This window comes from Oryctolagus cuniculus, chromosome 6 (assembly GCF_051225735.1).
Source record: "Oryctolagus cuniculus isolate XC-2025 breed Fujian yellow rabbit chromosome 6, ASM5122573v1, whole genome shotgun sequence".
NCBI classification, from domain to species: domain Eukaryota; kingdom Metazoa; phylum Chordata; class Mammalia; order Lagomorpha; family Leporidae; genus Oryctolagus; species Oryctolagus cuniculus.
The window spans coordinates 30043959-30056942 of record NC_142872.1 but is presented as its reverse complement, the minus strand read 5'-3'; the positions used below and the strand labels follow the sequence as shown (position 1 = coordinate 30056942).

Below are 12984 nucleotides of genomic sequence, written 5' to 3'. Positions count from 1 at the left end.
AAAAAAACTGCATGGTTTTCAACCTTTTATATCAAAAGAAACTTATCTATTAATTCCATATTCCATAAACTTTTTGAAGTTCATTTATAGTGAAAGTTGATATAAAAAAACAAAAAAGATTTTAGGTTTGGAAGAAATTATACTCTTTCCCATTTAATAACGCTGTAGACAAAAGCATGCAAATTTCGCAGAAATTTCTCCATTTAAATACAAGTATTCCAGGCAGGAAAGCATTATGTCAGATTATACAGAAGTCATAGTCATTCAAAACATCATGCTTGTATTTTAGGCATCCGGAATTCTGAAGTTCCTAGACGACAATCACAGAATGGCACTAGGAACATCTCCAAACGGGACGTTGAAAAGTTGATAAATTTAACTAATATTGGTGACTTTTCAGTAATAAATAAGGTTGAAAATCCATTTGTCTCCTTCAAAATAAAAGATAAGAGGCTGTGGAGGTACAATCCAATAAGATCTATAAACTCCTAACTAGGAAACTGATGCAAACACTAGGATTTCCATATGAACAACAACAAAAACAAAAGGTTAATAGAAAACTAACAGGGAAAAAACCCATCTATTCCTTACCTAAAATGCTCTGAAAAATCAATAGTTTGCTAATTGTATCCAAGACCACTAACAAATGTGGAGTTTTCCTCCAAGTTACTGAAAGCATCCTGAAAATTAGGGCTAATGGGCTTCATGAACTTGAACTCCCCAGTCCCAGCGTCGCCCGTCAGGCGCACCTCGTACTGGTAGCTGTGCGACAGCGTCCCGCCGCCGCTCACGTCCAGCAGCGGCCCCGGGAAGCGGCCCTCCGCACCCGCGCCGCCGCCGCCGCCGCCAACCGCACACCCCGCCCCCACACCAACACCAACACCGCCCCCGCCCCCGCCCGCGCCCGCGCCGCACAGCCGCGCCGCCACCAGCGCCAGCACACTCAGCACCAAGAGCGACGACACCGCCGCCAGCGCCACCACCAGCTGCACAGTGAGCGAGTCGGGCCGCGCCGCCTCGGCCGCCGCCGCCGCCTCGGGCAGCGCCAGGTAGGGCTGCGAGAAGCCGTCCACCAGCAGCACGTGCAGCGTGACGCTGGCCGACAGCGGCGGCTCGCCGTGGTCGCGCACCAGCACCAGCAGCCGCTGCCTGGGCGCGTCGCGCTCGCTCAGCGGCCGCGCCGTGCGCACCTCGCCGCTGTGCGCCCACACGCCGAACAGCCCGGGCTCCGTGGCCTTGAGCAGCTCGAACGACAGCCAGGCGTTCTGGCCCGCGTCGCCGTCCACCGCCACCACCTTGGTCACCAGGTAGCCCGCGTCGGCCGCGCGCGGCACCAGCTCGGGGCAGGCGGCCGAGCCGTTGGCCGGCGGGTACAGCACGGCCGGCGCGTGGTCGTTGGCGTCCAGCAGCTGCACGCGCACGCGCGCCTCGCTGCTCAGCGCCGGGGAGCCGCGGTCGGCGGCGCGCACGCCGAACTCGAAGGCGCGCAGGGCCTCGTAGTCGAGCGCGCGCAGCGCGTACAGCTGCCCGCTGTCCGCGTGCACCGACACGAGCGCCGCCACGTCGGGCTGCTGTGGCGGCGGCAGCAGCGAGTAGGTCACCTGCGCGTTGGCGCCCGCGTCCCTGTCGCTGGCGCTCACGGAGCCGATGAGCAGCCCGGGGCTGTTGTTCTCGCGCACCAGCAGGGTGTAGGCGGCCTGGCTGAAGGTCGGGGCGTTGTCGTTCACGTCGGACACCTGCACCGCGATGTGGTGCCGGGTGGTCAGCCTGGGCGTGCCCAGGTCGGACACGGTGATGGTGATGTTGTACTCGGCCCTGGTCTCCCTGTCCAGGGGTCCTTCTGTTACTAGAGTGTAGAAATTCTCCACGGAAGATTTCAGCGTAAATGGAACATCGTCCTGGATGGAGCAAACCATCCTTCCATTTTCCCCAGAGTCTCGGTCTCGAATACTGAAAAGTGCTACCGTGGTTACAGGGGCATTTTCGGGGACAGGGCTTACAACTTTAGCCACCTTCAGTTCTGGAGCATTGTCGTTGATATCCAGGACCTGTATTATGACAGTGCATTTTCCAAATAAGCCCAGGCCATCAGATGCTTTAATATCCACTTCATATGACACAATGTTTTCAAAATCTAACATCCTAATTATTTTAATTTCTCCCGTGAGTTCATTAACTGCGAATGTCTTGGAAATCTCTTCATCACCATAAAAAAATGAGTAGAATATTTCACCATTAATCCCTGTGTCCAGATCTCTAGCGGAAACAGTGGCAATGACAGATCCGATGGGGCTGTTCTCTGCAACCTGCACCTGATACAGCTGCTGTGCAAACTCGGGGGCGTTATCATTGACGTCCAAGACATCAATGAGGACCAGTGCAGTCCCAGTTTTGGGAGGAGCTCCCCCATCTACTGCCATCAGCGTTAACCTGAGCTCAGTCTGCTCCTCACGATCCAGGGCTTTGTCCAGAACCAGCTCCGGGTAGTTTCTGCCCTCACCACCATTGCGGGTGAGAACACGGAAGTGGGAGTTGCGGTTGATGGTGTAGTTTTGAATGTTATTGATGCCCACATCTAAATCTTGTGCAGTTTTTAGGGGAAATACAGTTCCTGGAAGAGTACTTTCCATGATTTTCAAAATCATTTTTGCTTCTAGGAAAACAGGGGAATTGTCATTTATGTCATTGACCAAAAGTTTAAGCCGATATACCTCCAAGGGTTCTTCCAGTAACACCTGGAATTGCAGCTCACAAGGATCAATAGAGCCACACAATTCTTCCCGATCCAGTTTCTCATTTACTTGCAAATCGCCAGTCTGGAGGTTCAGCTGAAAATGGTTTTTGTTATTGTCAAAAATGACCCTAGCCTTTCGCCAAGCCAGCTCTCCTACCCCTAGCCCTAGGTCCTTAGCTAGGTTAGCTACAAAAGAACCGCTGTCTGCTTCTTCTGCAATAATATAAACCTTCTGCTCTGCGACAGTCTGAGCCAGCAAAACAAAGAGAAACAGAACTTGCCTTAGAGTAGGAAAGCGGTCCATCTCAGCCCCCATTTCTCCAACACCAAAGACTTTAGGATCCGGATGCCTGTCTGTACTCTGCTCTCGGACTCAGTCCTTGCCCGATGCAGTTTGGGGTTAATAAAGCCTCTTCTCTCACGCAAATCTACTTAATGGCTGCCGGAATAGTAACCCTCCTCTGTGCTGTTTCTCTTTAATGTTAGCCTATAGCGCCACCATGTGTTGTATGTAAGTCTAACTTGTTAACTGCAACAAACCGTGGAGTATTTCACTTAGATTTATGCAAAAACCCACGGGTTATATTTATGGGGTGGTTTATGACCAGACACTTTGGGAAATGAGGCAAGTACAAAGTTAGTATGTGGAATCTTGAAAAACTTCATAGAAGATGCATATTTGGAAAAAACGTCAAAATAAACTTCTTTTAATTCAAGTTTCCATGAACCTTTTCAAGTATCTTACCTATTTGTTCAAGAAATACTGGTTTCCTATTTGCATCTAGCACTGTACCAACTACTGTGAATACAAGGTTCTTTTCTGACTTCATGAAACTTATGTCTGCAATGTTGAATACTAAGTGCTTTAAGGAAAGTGCACAGAAAAAGTGTGCAGTTATCAGTCAGTTCCTAAAGAAAGAATACACACCATTGAACTCTTAAGTTACTGTTAACACAGTGGATGAAAATATTTCCAGAGTACAAATTCATTTGACAGACCAAATAGAATTGGTGTGTTGGGCACTCAATAGACAGTTCAAAGAACTGTGGATAACTTATATGTAGATATTGTGTAAGCTTGTTACATTAACTCATTCCATTATCCAAAAAACAATTACTCAAGAGCATAGATATCTGTTACTAAAGCTAAGATACACAGCATTTCAGCTGAAATTCACTGAGATCCTGAAAAGGGGTCACAGAGATAAAACTTGAAGCTGGAGTGAAAAAGAAAGTTCTGAAGAAAGTAAGATCAATCTAAAGATTAAACTTATTCCCAGTTAGGAAGTTTCTGAACTCACTTTTACTAAACAACTCGCATGCCTTTTTGTGGACAGCTCGGGATCTTGGCATCTTCACATAGAACTGAAATTGCCTTACTCCTAAGGTAGGGGAAAACATCTTGGGAGGGAGAAGACCAGGGGTCTTTCCAGTGGTTCCAAACTTTACCTAATATATTTTTAAGGGTTTAATTATTTATTTGAAAGGCAGAGCTACAGGGAAAGGAGGAGACAGAGAGGTCCTCCATTTGCAGGTGCACTCCATAAGTGGCAGCAATAGCCAGGGCACCTCACGTGGGTGCAGGGGCCCAAGTACTTGGGTCATCCTCTGCTGCCTTCCCAGATGCATTGGTAGGGAGCTGGATCGGAAGTGGAGCAGCCAAGACTTGAACTGGCATCCTCATAGGATACCACAATGCTGTCCCCAGCTAGTGTTTTAATAATATCACTTAAATAATAGACACTGTCATGAATTATGGCACACTGATGATCTCACTACCTGTAAAAACTTAACATGGCCCAATTATAAGCATTGTGTTTCTTACTGGTTTAATTCCATTAAGGTACAAATCACTAAAATCAATATTGTACTTTAGAGTATTTCCTTCCACATAGTGAAACAAATTTATTTAATATTTCAAAATATGAGAAGATGATGGTTACAGTTAAAATCTGATGGGCAGTTTTTCTTATGGAAAAATCTTGGTCATGGATCCAAGTTCTTTATTATGGAGTTAAGAAAATGTGCCCTGAATACCCATGCATTTTTTTCATATTAGTGGGGTAGTAGTTGGAACCTGTTTCAGCAAGTCAGTGGATCAAAGTTGGTTTTTTAGTCCCTTCTTTTCATCTCTCAGACATATTTTTTCCCAAGATGTAAGACCCTAGACTTGGAAGAAGACTGAAAATTTTTCATGAGATCTTTAGTACTAGAGTATATGTCAATCAAATAATACTTGTTTCTGTAACCCAAATCAGAAACTACCCATATTATATATAAATTAGGATTATTTATAAGGCCTGAAAATTTTTCACTGAATGATAATACCATTCACAGTGAGCTTAGTAAATAATTTCTAAAAGACAGAGTCTGATAAAGGAGGGTACAATGATCCTAAGTAAATGCTACAACCAGAAGAATTTCAGTTCCACTTTTTAAAAGTAATCTTGGGGAAGGTAAAATAATGAGGGAACCCCAAGTTAACATGACATTCTACAAATCCCTTTGTTAACATTTATCTGTCTGAAGACCTCATCAGTTATGCATAAAATTAAATTTTGTTATAAAGTCCTTTACTAGAATGAGGTATCACTAAGCTTGTGATCCTATATTCTATTCATTAATATTAGAAACATACAATAAAATATTATAATTTGATGAGCTATGAGTAGCCAAGGTTGTATATGTCTTTCATATCTATTTTGGTCTCAAGAAAGCTCCTCCAATACAGGTTAAAGTAATTGTACTATTGGGAACCTGAAGACTTCCTGTAGAACACAAGGGCAACTAGACATTGGGCATTTAGGAGGAACTACAATCAGGAACTAGTGGGTTTAGAACCAGGCAGCTATCTTACTCTCTGTTGTTTTCTACACTTCTGCCCCCTCCACTCCTTATTCCTTCTCCTTTTACTCCCTTTCCTCTTTCCCTCCTTTCCTTGCCTCCCTCTCTCAGCCCTTCTATGTTTCCATCTTGCAGGAGTATAAGCATGACTATCTCAACTCTGTCCTTAGCATCTATTTCCTTGTTACAAGCAGTCAAGAGGAAAAACTAGATGAACTCTATCGACAATAAACTTAAGAGTTTGGAGAATGTGACTGATCCAGCTTTATTTAGGAGTCTGTCACACAACCAATAAAAAAAAATGGACAGGAGAGGCAAAGTAAAATGAAATAAACATCTTGATAATGACTGCCTGTATTAGGCAGTAAAAGGATGATCTCAGAAAAGAAAGGAACAGCTTGGAGAAATATCTTAAACCAAACAATGTTTTGAATTTATTTATTCATTTTTGACAGGCAGAGTTAGACAGAGACAGAGAGACAGGTCCTCCTTCCGTTGGTTCACCCCTCAAATGGCCACTATGGCCGGCGCGCTGCGCCAATCCGAGGCCAAGAGCCAGGTGCTTCCTCCTGGTCTCCCATGCTGGTGCAGGAGCCCAAGCACTTGGGCCATCCTCTACTGCCTTCCCGGGCCACAGCACAGAGCTGGACTGGAAGAGGAGGAACTGGGACAGAATCCGGCGCGCCGACCAGGACTAGAACCCGGGGTGCTGGCGCCACAGGTGGAGGATTAGCCAAGTGAGCCGCGGCGCCGGCCTGAACTTATCTTAATAATAAACCAATATCTACCAGCAATATATACAGCTCACAAAATATTTATGAAGGAAAATGCCTAAGTGTAGCAAAAATTCTCTGCAATATATGGCAAGGAAGTAGAATAGAAACATTAAGCTTAAAAAAAAAACTTAGATAATATCTTAAAAACCAATCCAACAAGGTAACAAGCAATTAGTTCTTTATTCATATCATGCATTTTCCACTATAGCAACACTATAAATTATATGAAAACTGTTTTGGTGGAAGAACCTACAGCCAGAACACCCAGAAAAATACGATTAGGCCTAGTATGCAATTAAAATTGAAGGGGAAATGAAAGGTAAATTATTTGAGGTTCAATCTTGAACAAAAATGAAACAGCTCTCATTTTTTTCACACATAAGGAACACAAAAAATAGAAAACTCACTGAGGTTTCAAAGCTCATTAGGAAAATGAAGTTGCCAAAATGAAGAGCTCTATAGTGAACAAAATATAAAAGAAATGGAGTAATTCTAAGCGTTTAGCATAATAATAATTCCCTGATTGAACATAATCCTTTCAGAAAGCAGCAGCTTTCTCCATGTAACTGTCCTGCGAAAGGAAGTTGGGGCTAATGGGCTTCATGAACTTGAACTCCCCGGTCCCAGCGTCGCCAGTCAGGCGCACCTCGTACTGGTAGCTGTGCGACAGCGTCCCGCCGCCGCTCACGTCCAGCAGCGGCCCCGGGAAGCGGCCCTCCGCACCCGCGCCGCCTCCGCCGCCGCCAACCGCACACCCCGCCCCCACACCAACACCGCCCGCGCCCCCGCCCGCGCCCGCGCCGCACAGCCGCGCCGCCACCAGCGCCAGCACACTCAGCACCAAGAGCGACGACACCGCCGCCAGCGCCACCACCAGCTGCACCGTGAGCGAGTCGGGCCGCGCCGCCTCGGCCGCCGCCGCCGCCTCGGGCAGCGCCAGGTAGGGCTGCGAGAAGCCGTCCACCAGCAGCACGTGCAGCGTGACGCTGGCCGACAGCGGCGGCTCGCCGTGGTCGCGCACCAGCACCAGCAGCCGCTGCCTGGGCGCGTCGCGCTCGCTCAGCGGCCGCGCCGTGCGCACCTCGCCGCTGTGCGCCCACACGCCGAACAGCCCGGGCTCCGTGGCCTTGAGCAGCTCGAACGACAGCCAGGCGTTCTGGCCCGCGTCGCCGTCCACCGCCACCACCTTGGTCACCAGGTAGCCCGCGTCGGCCGCGCGCGGCACCAGCTCCGGGCAGGCGGCCGAGCCGTTGGCCGGCGGGTACAGCACGGCCGGCGCGTGGTCGTTGGCGTCCAGCAGCTGCACGCGCACGCGCGCCTCGCTGCTCAGCGCCGGGGAGCCGCGGTCGGCGGCGCGCACGCCGAACTCGAAGGCGCGCAGGGCCTCGTAGTCGAGCGCGCGCAGCGCGTACAGCTGCCCGCTGTCCGCGTGCACCGACACGAGCGCCGCCACGTCGGGCTGCTGTGGCAGCGGCAGCAGCGAGTAGGTCACCTGCGCGTTGGCGCCCGCGTCCCTGTCGCTGGCGCTCACGGAGCCGATGAGCAGCCCGGGGCTGTTGTTCTCGCGCACCAGCAGGGTGTAGGCGGCCTGGCTGAAGGCCGGGGCGTTGTCGTTCACGTCGGACACCTGCACCGCGACGTGGTGCCGGGTGGTCAGCCTGGGCGTGCCCAGGTCGGACACGGTGATGGTGATGTTGTACTCGGCCCTGGTCTCCCTGTCCAGCGGGCTCTCAGTTACCAGGGTGTAGAAGTTCTTGAAAGTTGGCTTCAAAAGAAACGGGAGGTCATTCTGGATGGAGCAAACCATCCTTCCGTTGTCTCCAGAGTCTGGATCTCGAACACTGAAAACAGCGACCACCATCTCAGGTGAAGAGTTTTCTGGGATGGGGCTGATGAGGGACGTCATGGCTATTTCTGGTGGGTTGTCATTCACATCTACAACACGAACTAAAATGGTTGCTTTTCCAGAAAGACTTCCACCGTCAATGGCCTGAATGTTAATTGTGTAAGACTGAATTGTCTCGAAATCTAGAAGTGCTTTTAAATGAACTTCACCCGAAATCGGATGGATTTCAAATGTTTTTCGTGCATCTCTGGAGACGTGGGAAAACGAATAGGAGAGTTCTCCGTTTATCCCTGCATCTAAGTCTGAAGCGGACACCTTGATGATCAAGGAGTCCACAGGGCTGTTCTCTGGCACCTGAACTTCATATACCGGCTTCTCAAACTCAGGGGCATTGTCATTGATATCCAGGACCACCACGCGAATCAGGGCAGTCCCAGACCTGGGCGGTGACCCACCATCTAAGGCTGTCAGCATCAAACTAAGCTCTGGCTCCTTTTCACGGTCTAGAGGTCGATCCAGTATCAGCTCTGGGTATTTACTGCCATCATCATTGTCTTGCAATTTAAGGTGGAAATGAGGATTGGGGGTTATTGTATAATTTTGGACACCATTCTTTCCTACATCTAAATCTTGAGCACTATCCATTGGGAATGAGGTTTCTGAAGTAGTACCTTCTAAGATTTTTAGAAGTATATTTTTGTCTAGGAAGGTGGGAGCATGATCATTGATGTCTTTGACCAAAAGCTCAGCCCAAAAAAACTGCAAAGGGTTTTCAAATAATACCTGGAAATGCAATACACATGGCTCAATGATATCACAGAGTGCCTCCCTGTCCAGTCGCTCATTTACCAGCAAGTTGCCAGTCTGCAGATCCAAACGCAAATAAGGTTTATAGCTGTCAAAAATCACTCTGGCCCTCCGTGCAGCGAGGTCCTCCGTGCTGGGACTCATGTCTTTCACCACGTTAGCTATAAAGGAGCCAATCTCTGTTTCCTCTGCCACTGAATAGCTCCAGGTCTCAGAACACACCAAAGACCCTCCCAGGCAAACAAAGAAAAGCAGCACTTGCCTGATCGGTGGGGAGCTTCCCTCTCCCAGCTCCATGGCTGCGTAGCCAAACGTCTTTCTTCAGAAACCTTTCAAACCAAATCTCTAGCAGCTCTTGGAATTGCTCCTCTCATCATCAGCCAGGACCTTTGGAAACCTACAGATTTGTAATCCTGATTTCGAGGGTTTGTGCTCTACATTTCCTTTCCAAGGCCCTCTTCTGCTTCTCCAACGCTCTCAGCTCCACGCTTTAAGGGGAAACCAGACCTTCTGCTGTTAAAAACATTTCACCATCTTATCCTGCAGCGCCACCATGCGACTCTGCAGATTTTAAGGTTTTAGACAAACTAATAAATTTGAGGCAAAATACTAATTTATCTTGTGTGCTTATTAATTTAAATTATGTTTTTTCCTATATTCATATTGTTTTCTGAGTTGCATTTTTTGGCGTGTGATTCAGTCTTTAACACAAAAACCACGATCTACTACAGTTGCGGTGGATGTAAAAAGCATGTTTAAAATATGGTCCCTGCCTCAAATAAGTCATGATCTTTCTGTGAAGACAATGTACTAAACAACTAAAGATAATTAATAAAACTCTTACATGTAGTTGACTTAATAAGCAAGAGATTTTCAGGGAAATCAGAGATGGGAAGCAGAAGCTTTATTGTTTTAAAGCTATCAGCAAAAACTCCTAGAAAAAGGCAGTAAGAATGAGGCATGTACTTGAAATTGAACCTGGTATATGCAGATAGTTGTTTTGGGGAGGTTGGATATTTCAGGTTAGGTAGACGAGTAAAAGTAATTTAGAAATACTCTGTAGGAGACTTACCAGACAGAAACAGAAAATAGTGCTAATTATGAGTAAAGCTTCTGACAATGTAATCAAGTCAAACAGACTAGACCCCAGTTTGACTATGAAACTGCATTTCATCACTTTGCAGACCCAGGCTTTCCAGAGGAGATTCTTTAATTTGTTCAGCAAAAATTTATTAAGCAAATATTTTGTGCTAGGCATGGTGATAAGTATTAGGGTTAGAATAGTAAACGGATATAGTTCCTTCCATGAAAGAGGGCTAGAGAAAAAATAGTACATAATGAATACCGTGGCAGGGAAAGTTCATGCTACTACTTATAGTAGATGAACTATAAGTTCACCTACTATAGGTGAGGGACATCTAACCTGAATTTGGAAGTATAGGAAAGACTTTTCTAGAGGAAATGTTCTTTATATTGATATATGAAAAGTAAAAATAATTCAAATGAAGACTGGGCATGGGATATTTTCCAAACTAAAATATTATTGCATGAATCCAAAATGAGAGAATTGGAGTTATCAATTCAATTGGAGTTCAATTGGAGTAATTGAAAAAGTTCAATATGGCTGAGGCACACAGCAAAAGGAGAGAATTAGTGGGAGTTGAAATTGGAAAGATATACAAACATTTTGTGTGCCATCCCATCCATGGCATTTGGACTTACACCAGTAGGAATGGAAGATGATCATAGTTTTTTTTTTTTTTCTGGACAGGCAGAGTGGACAGTGAGAGAGAGACAGAGAGAAAGGTCTTCCTTTGCCTTTGGTTCACCCTCGAATAGCTGCTGCAGCTGGCGCGCTGCGGCTGGCGCACCACGCCTATCCGAAGGCAGGAGCCAGATGCTTCTGGTCTCCCATGGGGTGCAGGGCCCAAGTACTTGGGTCATCCTCCACTGCACTCCCTGGCCACAGCAGAGAGCTGGCCTGGAAGAGGGGCAACTGGGACAGAATCCAGCACCCCGACCAGGACTAGAACCTGCTGTGTTGGCGCCATAAGGCGGAGGATTAACCTAGTGAGTCTCGGCACCGGCCCATAAGGTTTTAAAGAGTAAAGTGACAAGTTCATGCTTTTTTTGTTGTTTTTAAAAAAGATCATCTTGTTTCAAAGTTAACATTAAAGAAGAGTTTAGGTCAAGAGTGGAGACTGATTAGAAGTTATTGTAGTAAAACTGCTAAAGAGAGTGGCTTCAACTAGAACTGCAGCCATGGGGTTTTATTGGAATGACAAAGTAACATGAAGTGTGGTGGCAGATTAGACATAGAGAGAGTAAGGTAGGAAGGAAATGAAGTAAATGTACTTCATTTTCAGGCTTAGGGAACTGAGTGTTGGTGCTATTAGCTGATAGAGTAAATACAGGAAGAGAAGGGAGAGAAATAGATATGGAGCTGGAGAAGATATATTTAGTTTTGAAAGGGAAAATTTTAACTGAAAATATGTTAAGTTTGAGGTGTGCATAGGACATACACATAAATAGCACATAGATGATCTTCTATTACAAAAATGAAGGAAATGATTTGGTTGCAGAGATAAATTGGGGAATTCATTGGAACAATTGGTGATGGAAGTCCTTTAAGAAAGATAATAAATTATAGACTAAAAGAAGCTTGGGTTTGTTTAAAAAAAAAAACAGATAAAAAAAAAAGATTTATTTATTTATTTATTTGAAAGAAAGAGTTACAGAGAGAGGCAGAGATAGAGAGGTCTTCCATCTGCTAGTTCACTCTCCAGATGACCGCAATGGCCGGAGCTGCACCAATCCGAAGCCAGGAGCCAGGAGCCTCCTCCAGGTCTCCCACATGGGTGCAAGGGCCCAAGACCTTGGGCCTTCTTCCACTGCTATCTCAGGCCACAGCATAGAGCTGGATTGGAAGAGGAGCAACCAGGACTAGAACCAGCACCCATATGGGATGCTGGCACCATGGGGGGGGGGGGGTGGGGTGGGCTTAACCTGCTGTGAAACAGTACCAATCCCACATATCTTTTGAATCTATCATGTTAGGCTTATTTAGGTTGTCAATGAATCTGTTCATTGATGTTTTTTCATGAATTCTGGAAAACTCCTAGTAATTATTTCTTCAAGGTTTGCTTCTGATCAATCTTTTTTATCTCTGTTTCTGGAGTTCTGGTTAAGTATGTGCCAGAACCTTTTACTCTATGTTCCTAACCATCTCTTCTGCATCCATTTCTAGGAGTTGTATCTTGTTCTTTTCTAATCGATCATAATTTTTTATTCTCTATACATTGTTTGGTTTTAGTTCCGTTAAAAGGATTAGCATAAAGAGACTGTGATAACAACACTATCTGAAGCGCTTCCAAGTTTATTTTTGTGGGTCTTTTTCTTCTGCTGGCTGTCATTCATAGTGTCATGTTTTCTTGTGTATATGCAGTTATCTTTTACTTTATTGAAGTTAATAACATTAAAATTAGTTACGTGAATAATTTGAGGTTTAGAGTGAATAAAACTTCTTTCATAGAAGATCTTCATTTAACTTTGACAGGACCTGGAAGCACTACCTGAGAATGATCACCTTAAAACAAGTTTAAAGTTAAAAATCAAGTTCAAGGCTGAAATTCCAAGGAATCACCAACTTCTAGTTCATGCTCACTGTGAGAGTGTGGTGATCCATGCTTGTTAATGGGAGGGCTTTCTGCAAGCTCAGGTTGCTGGGCTTTGATTCTCTCCTCTACATGGAGGTTCCGATTCTCAAGCTCCAAATGTTCTCAAGGGAAATGTAGATTTTCTGCCCACTTACTTCTTGAGTTTCCTTTTAATGTTAACTTTGACCCAACAATATATTAGTGTCCTAACAGCTAATTATTTTCAGAGAAAGCATAGGTATACATGAATTATGCCATTCTTATTAAAGATATAAAGTCTCAGATATATTGTTACACCTCAAAATCACACATGAATACTTA

The 12984-nt window shown here is 45.8% G+C and overlaps 2 protein-coding genes across 2 annotated transcripts; both read right to left on the bottom strand.

The window, feature by feature from the left end:
* Positions 1-263: 263 nt before the first annotated feature.
* LOC138850162 (protocadherin beta-15-like) lies at positions 264-5668 on the bottom strand. Its single transcript, XM_089335981.1, has one exon. It carries the CDS (start codon positions 3048-3050, stop codon positions 621-623), a length of 2430 nt encoding a protein of 809 aa, XP_089192107.1. The 5' UTR covers positions 3051-5668; the 3' UTR covers positions 264-620.
* An 846-nt stretch (positions 5669-6514) lies between these two features.
* LOC100350982 (protocadherin beta-18) lies at positions 6515-11910 on the bottom strand. The gene has a single exon (XM_070076225.2). The coding sequence runs from the start codon at positions 9302-9304 to the stop codon at positions 6893-6895; it is 2412 nt and encodes an 803-aa protein (XP_069932326.1). The 5' UTR covers positions 9305-11910; the 3' UTR covers positions 6515-6892.
* Positions 11911-12984: the final 1074 nt, after the last annotated feature.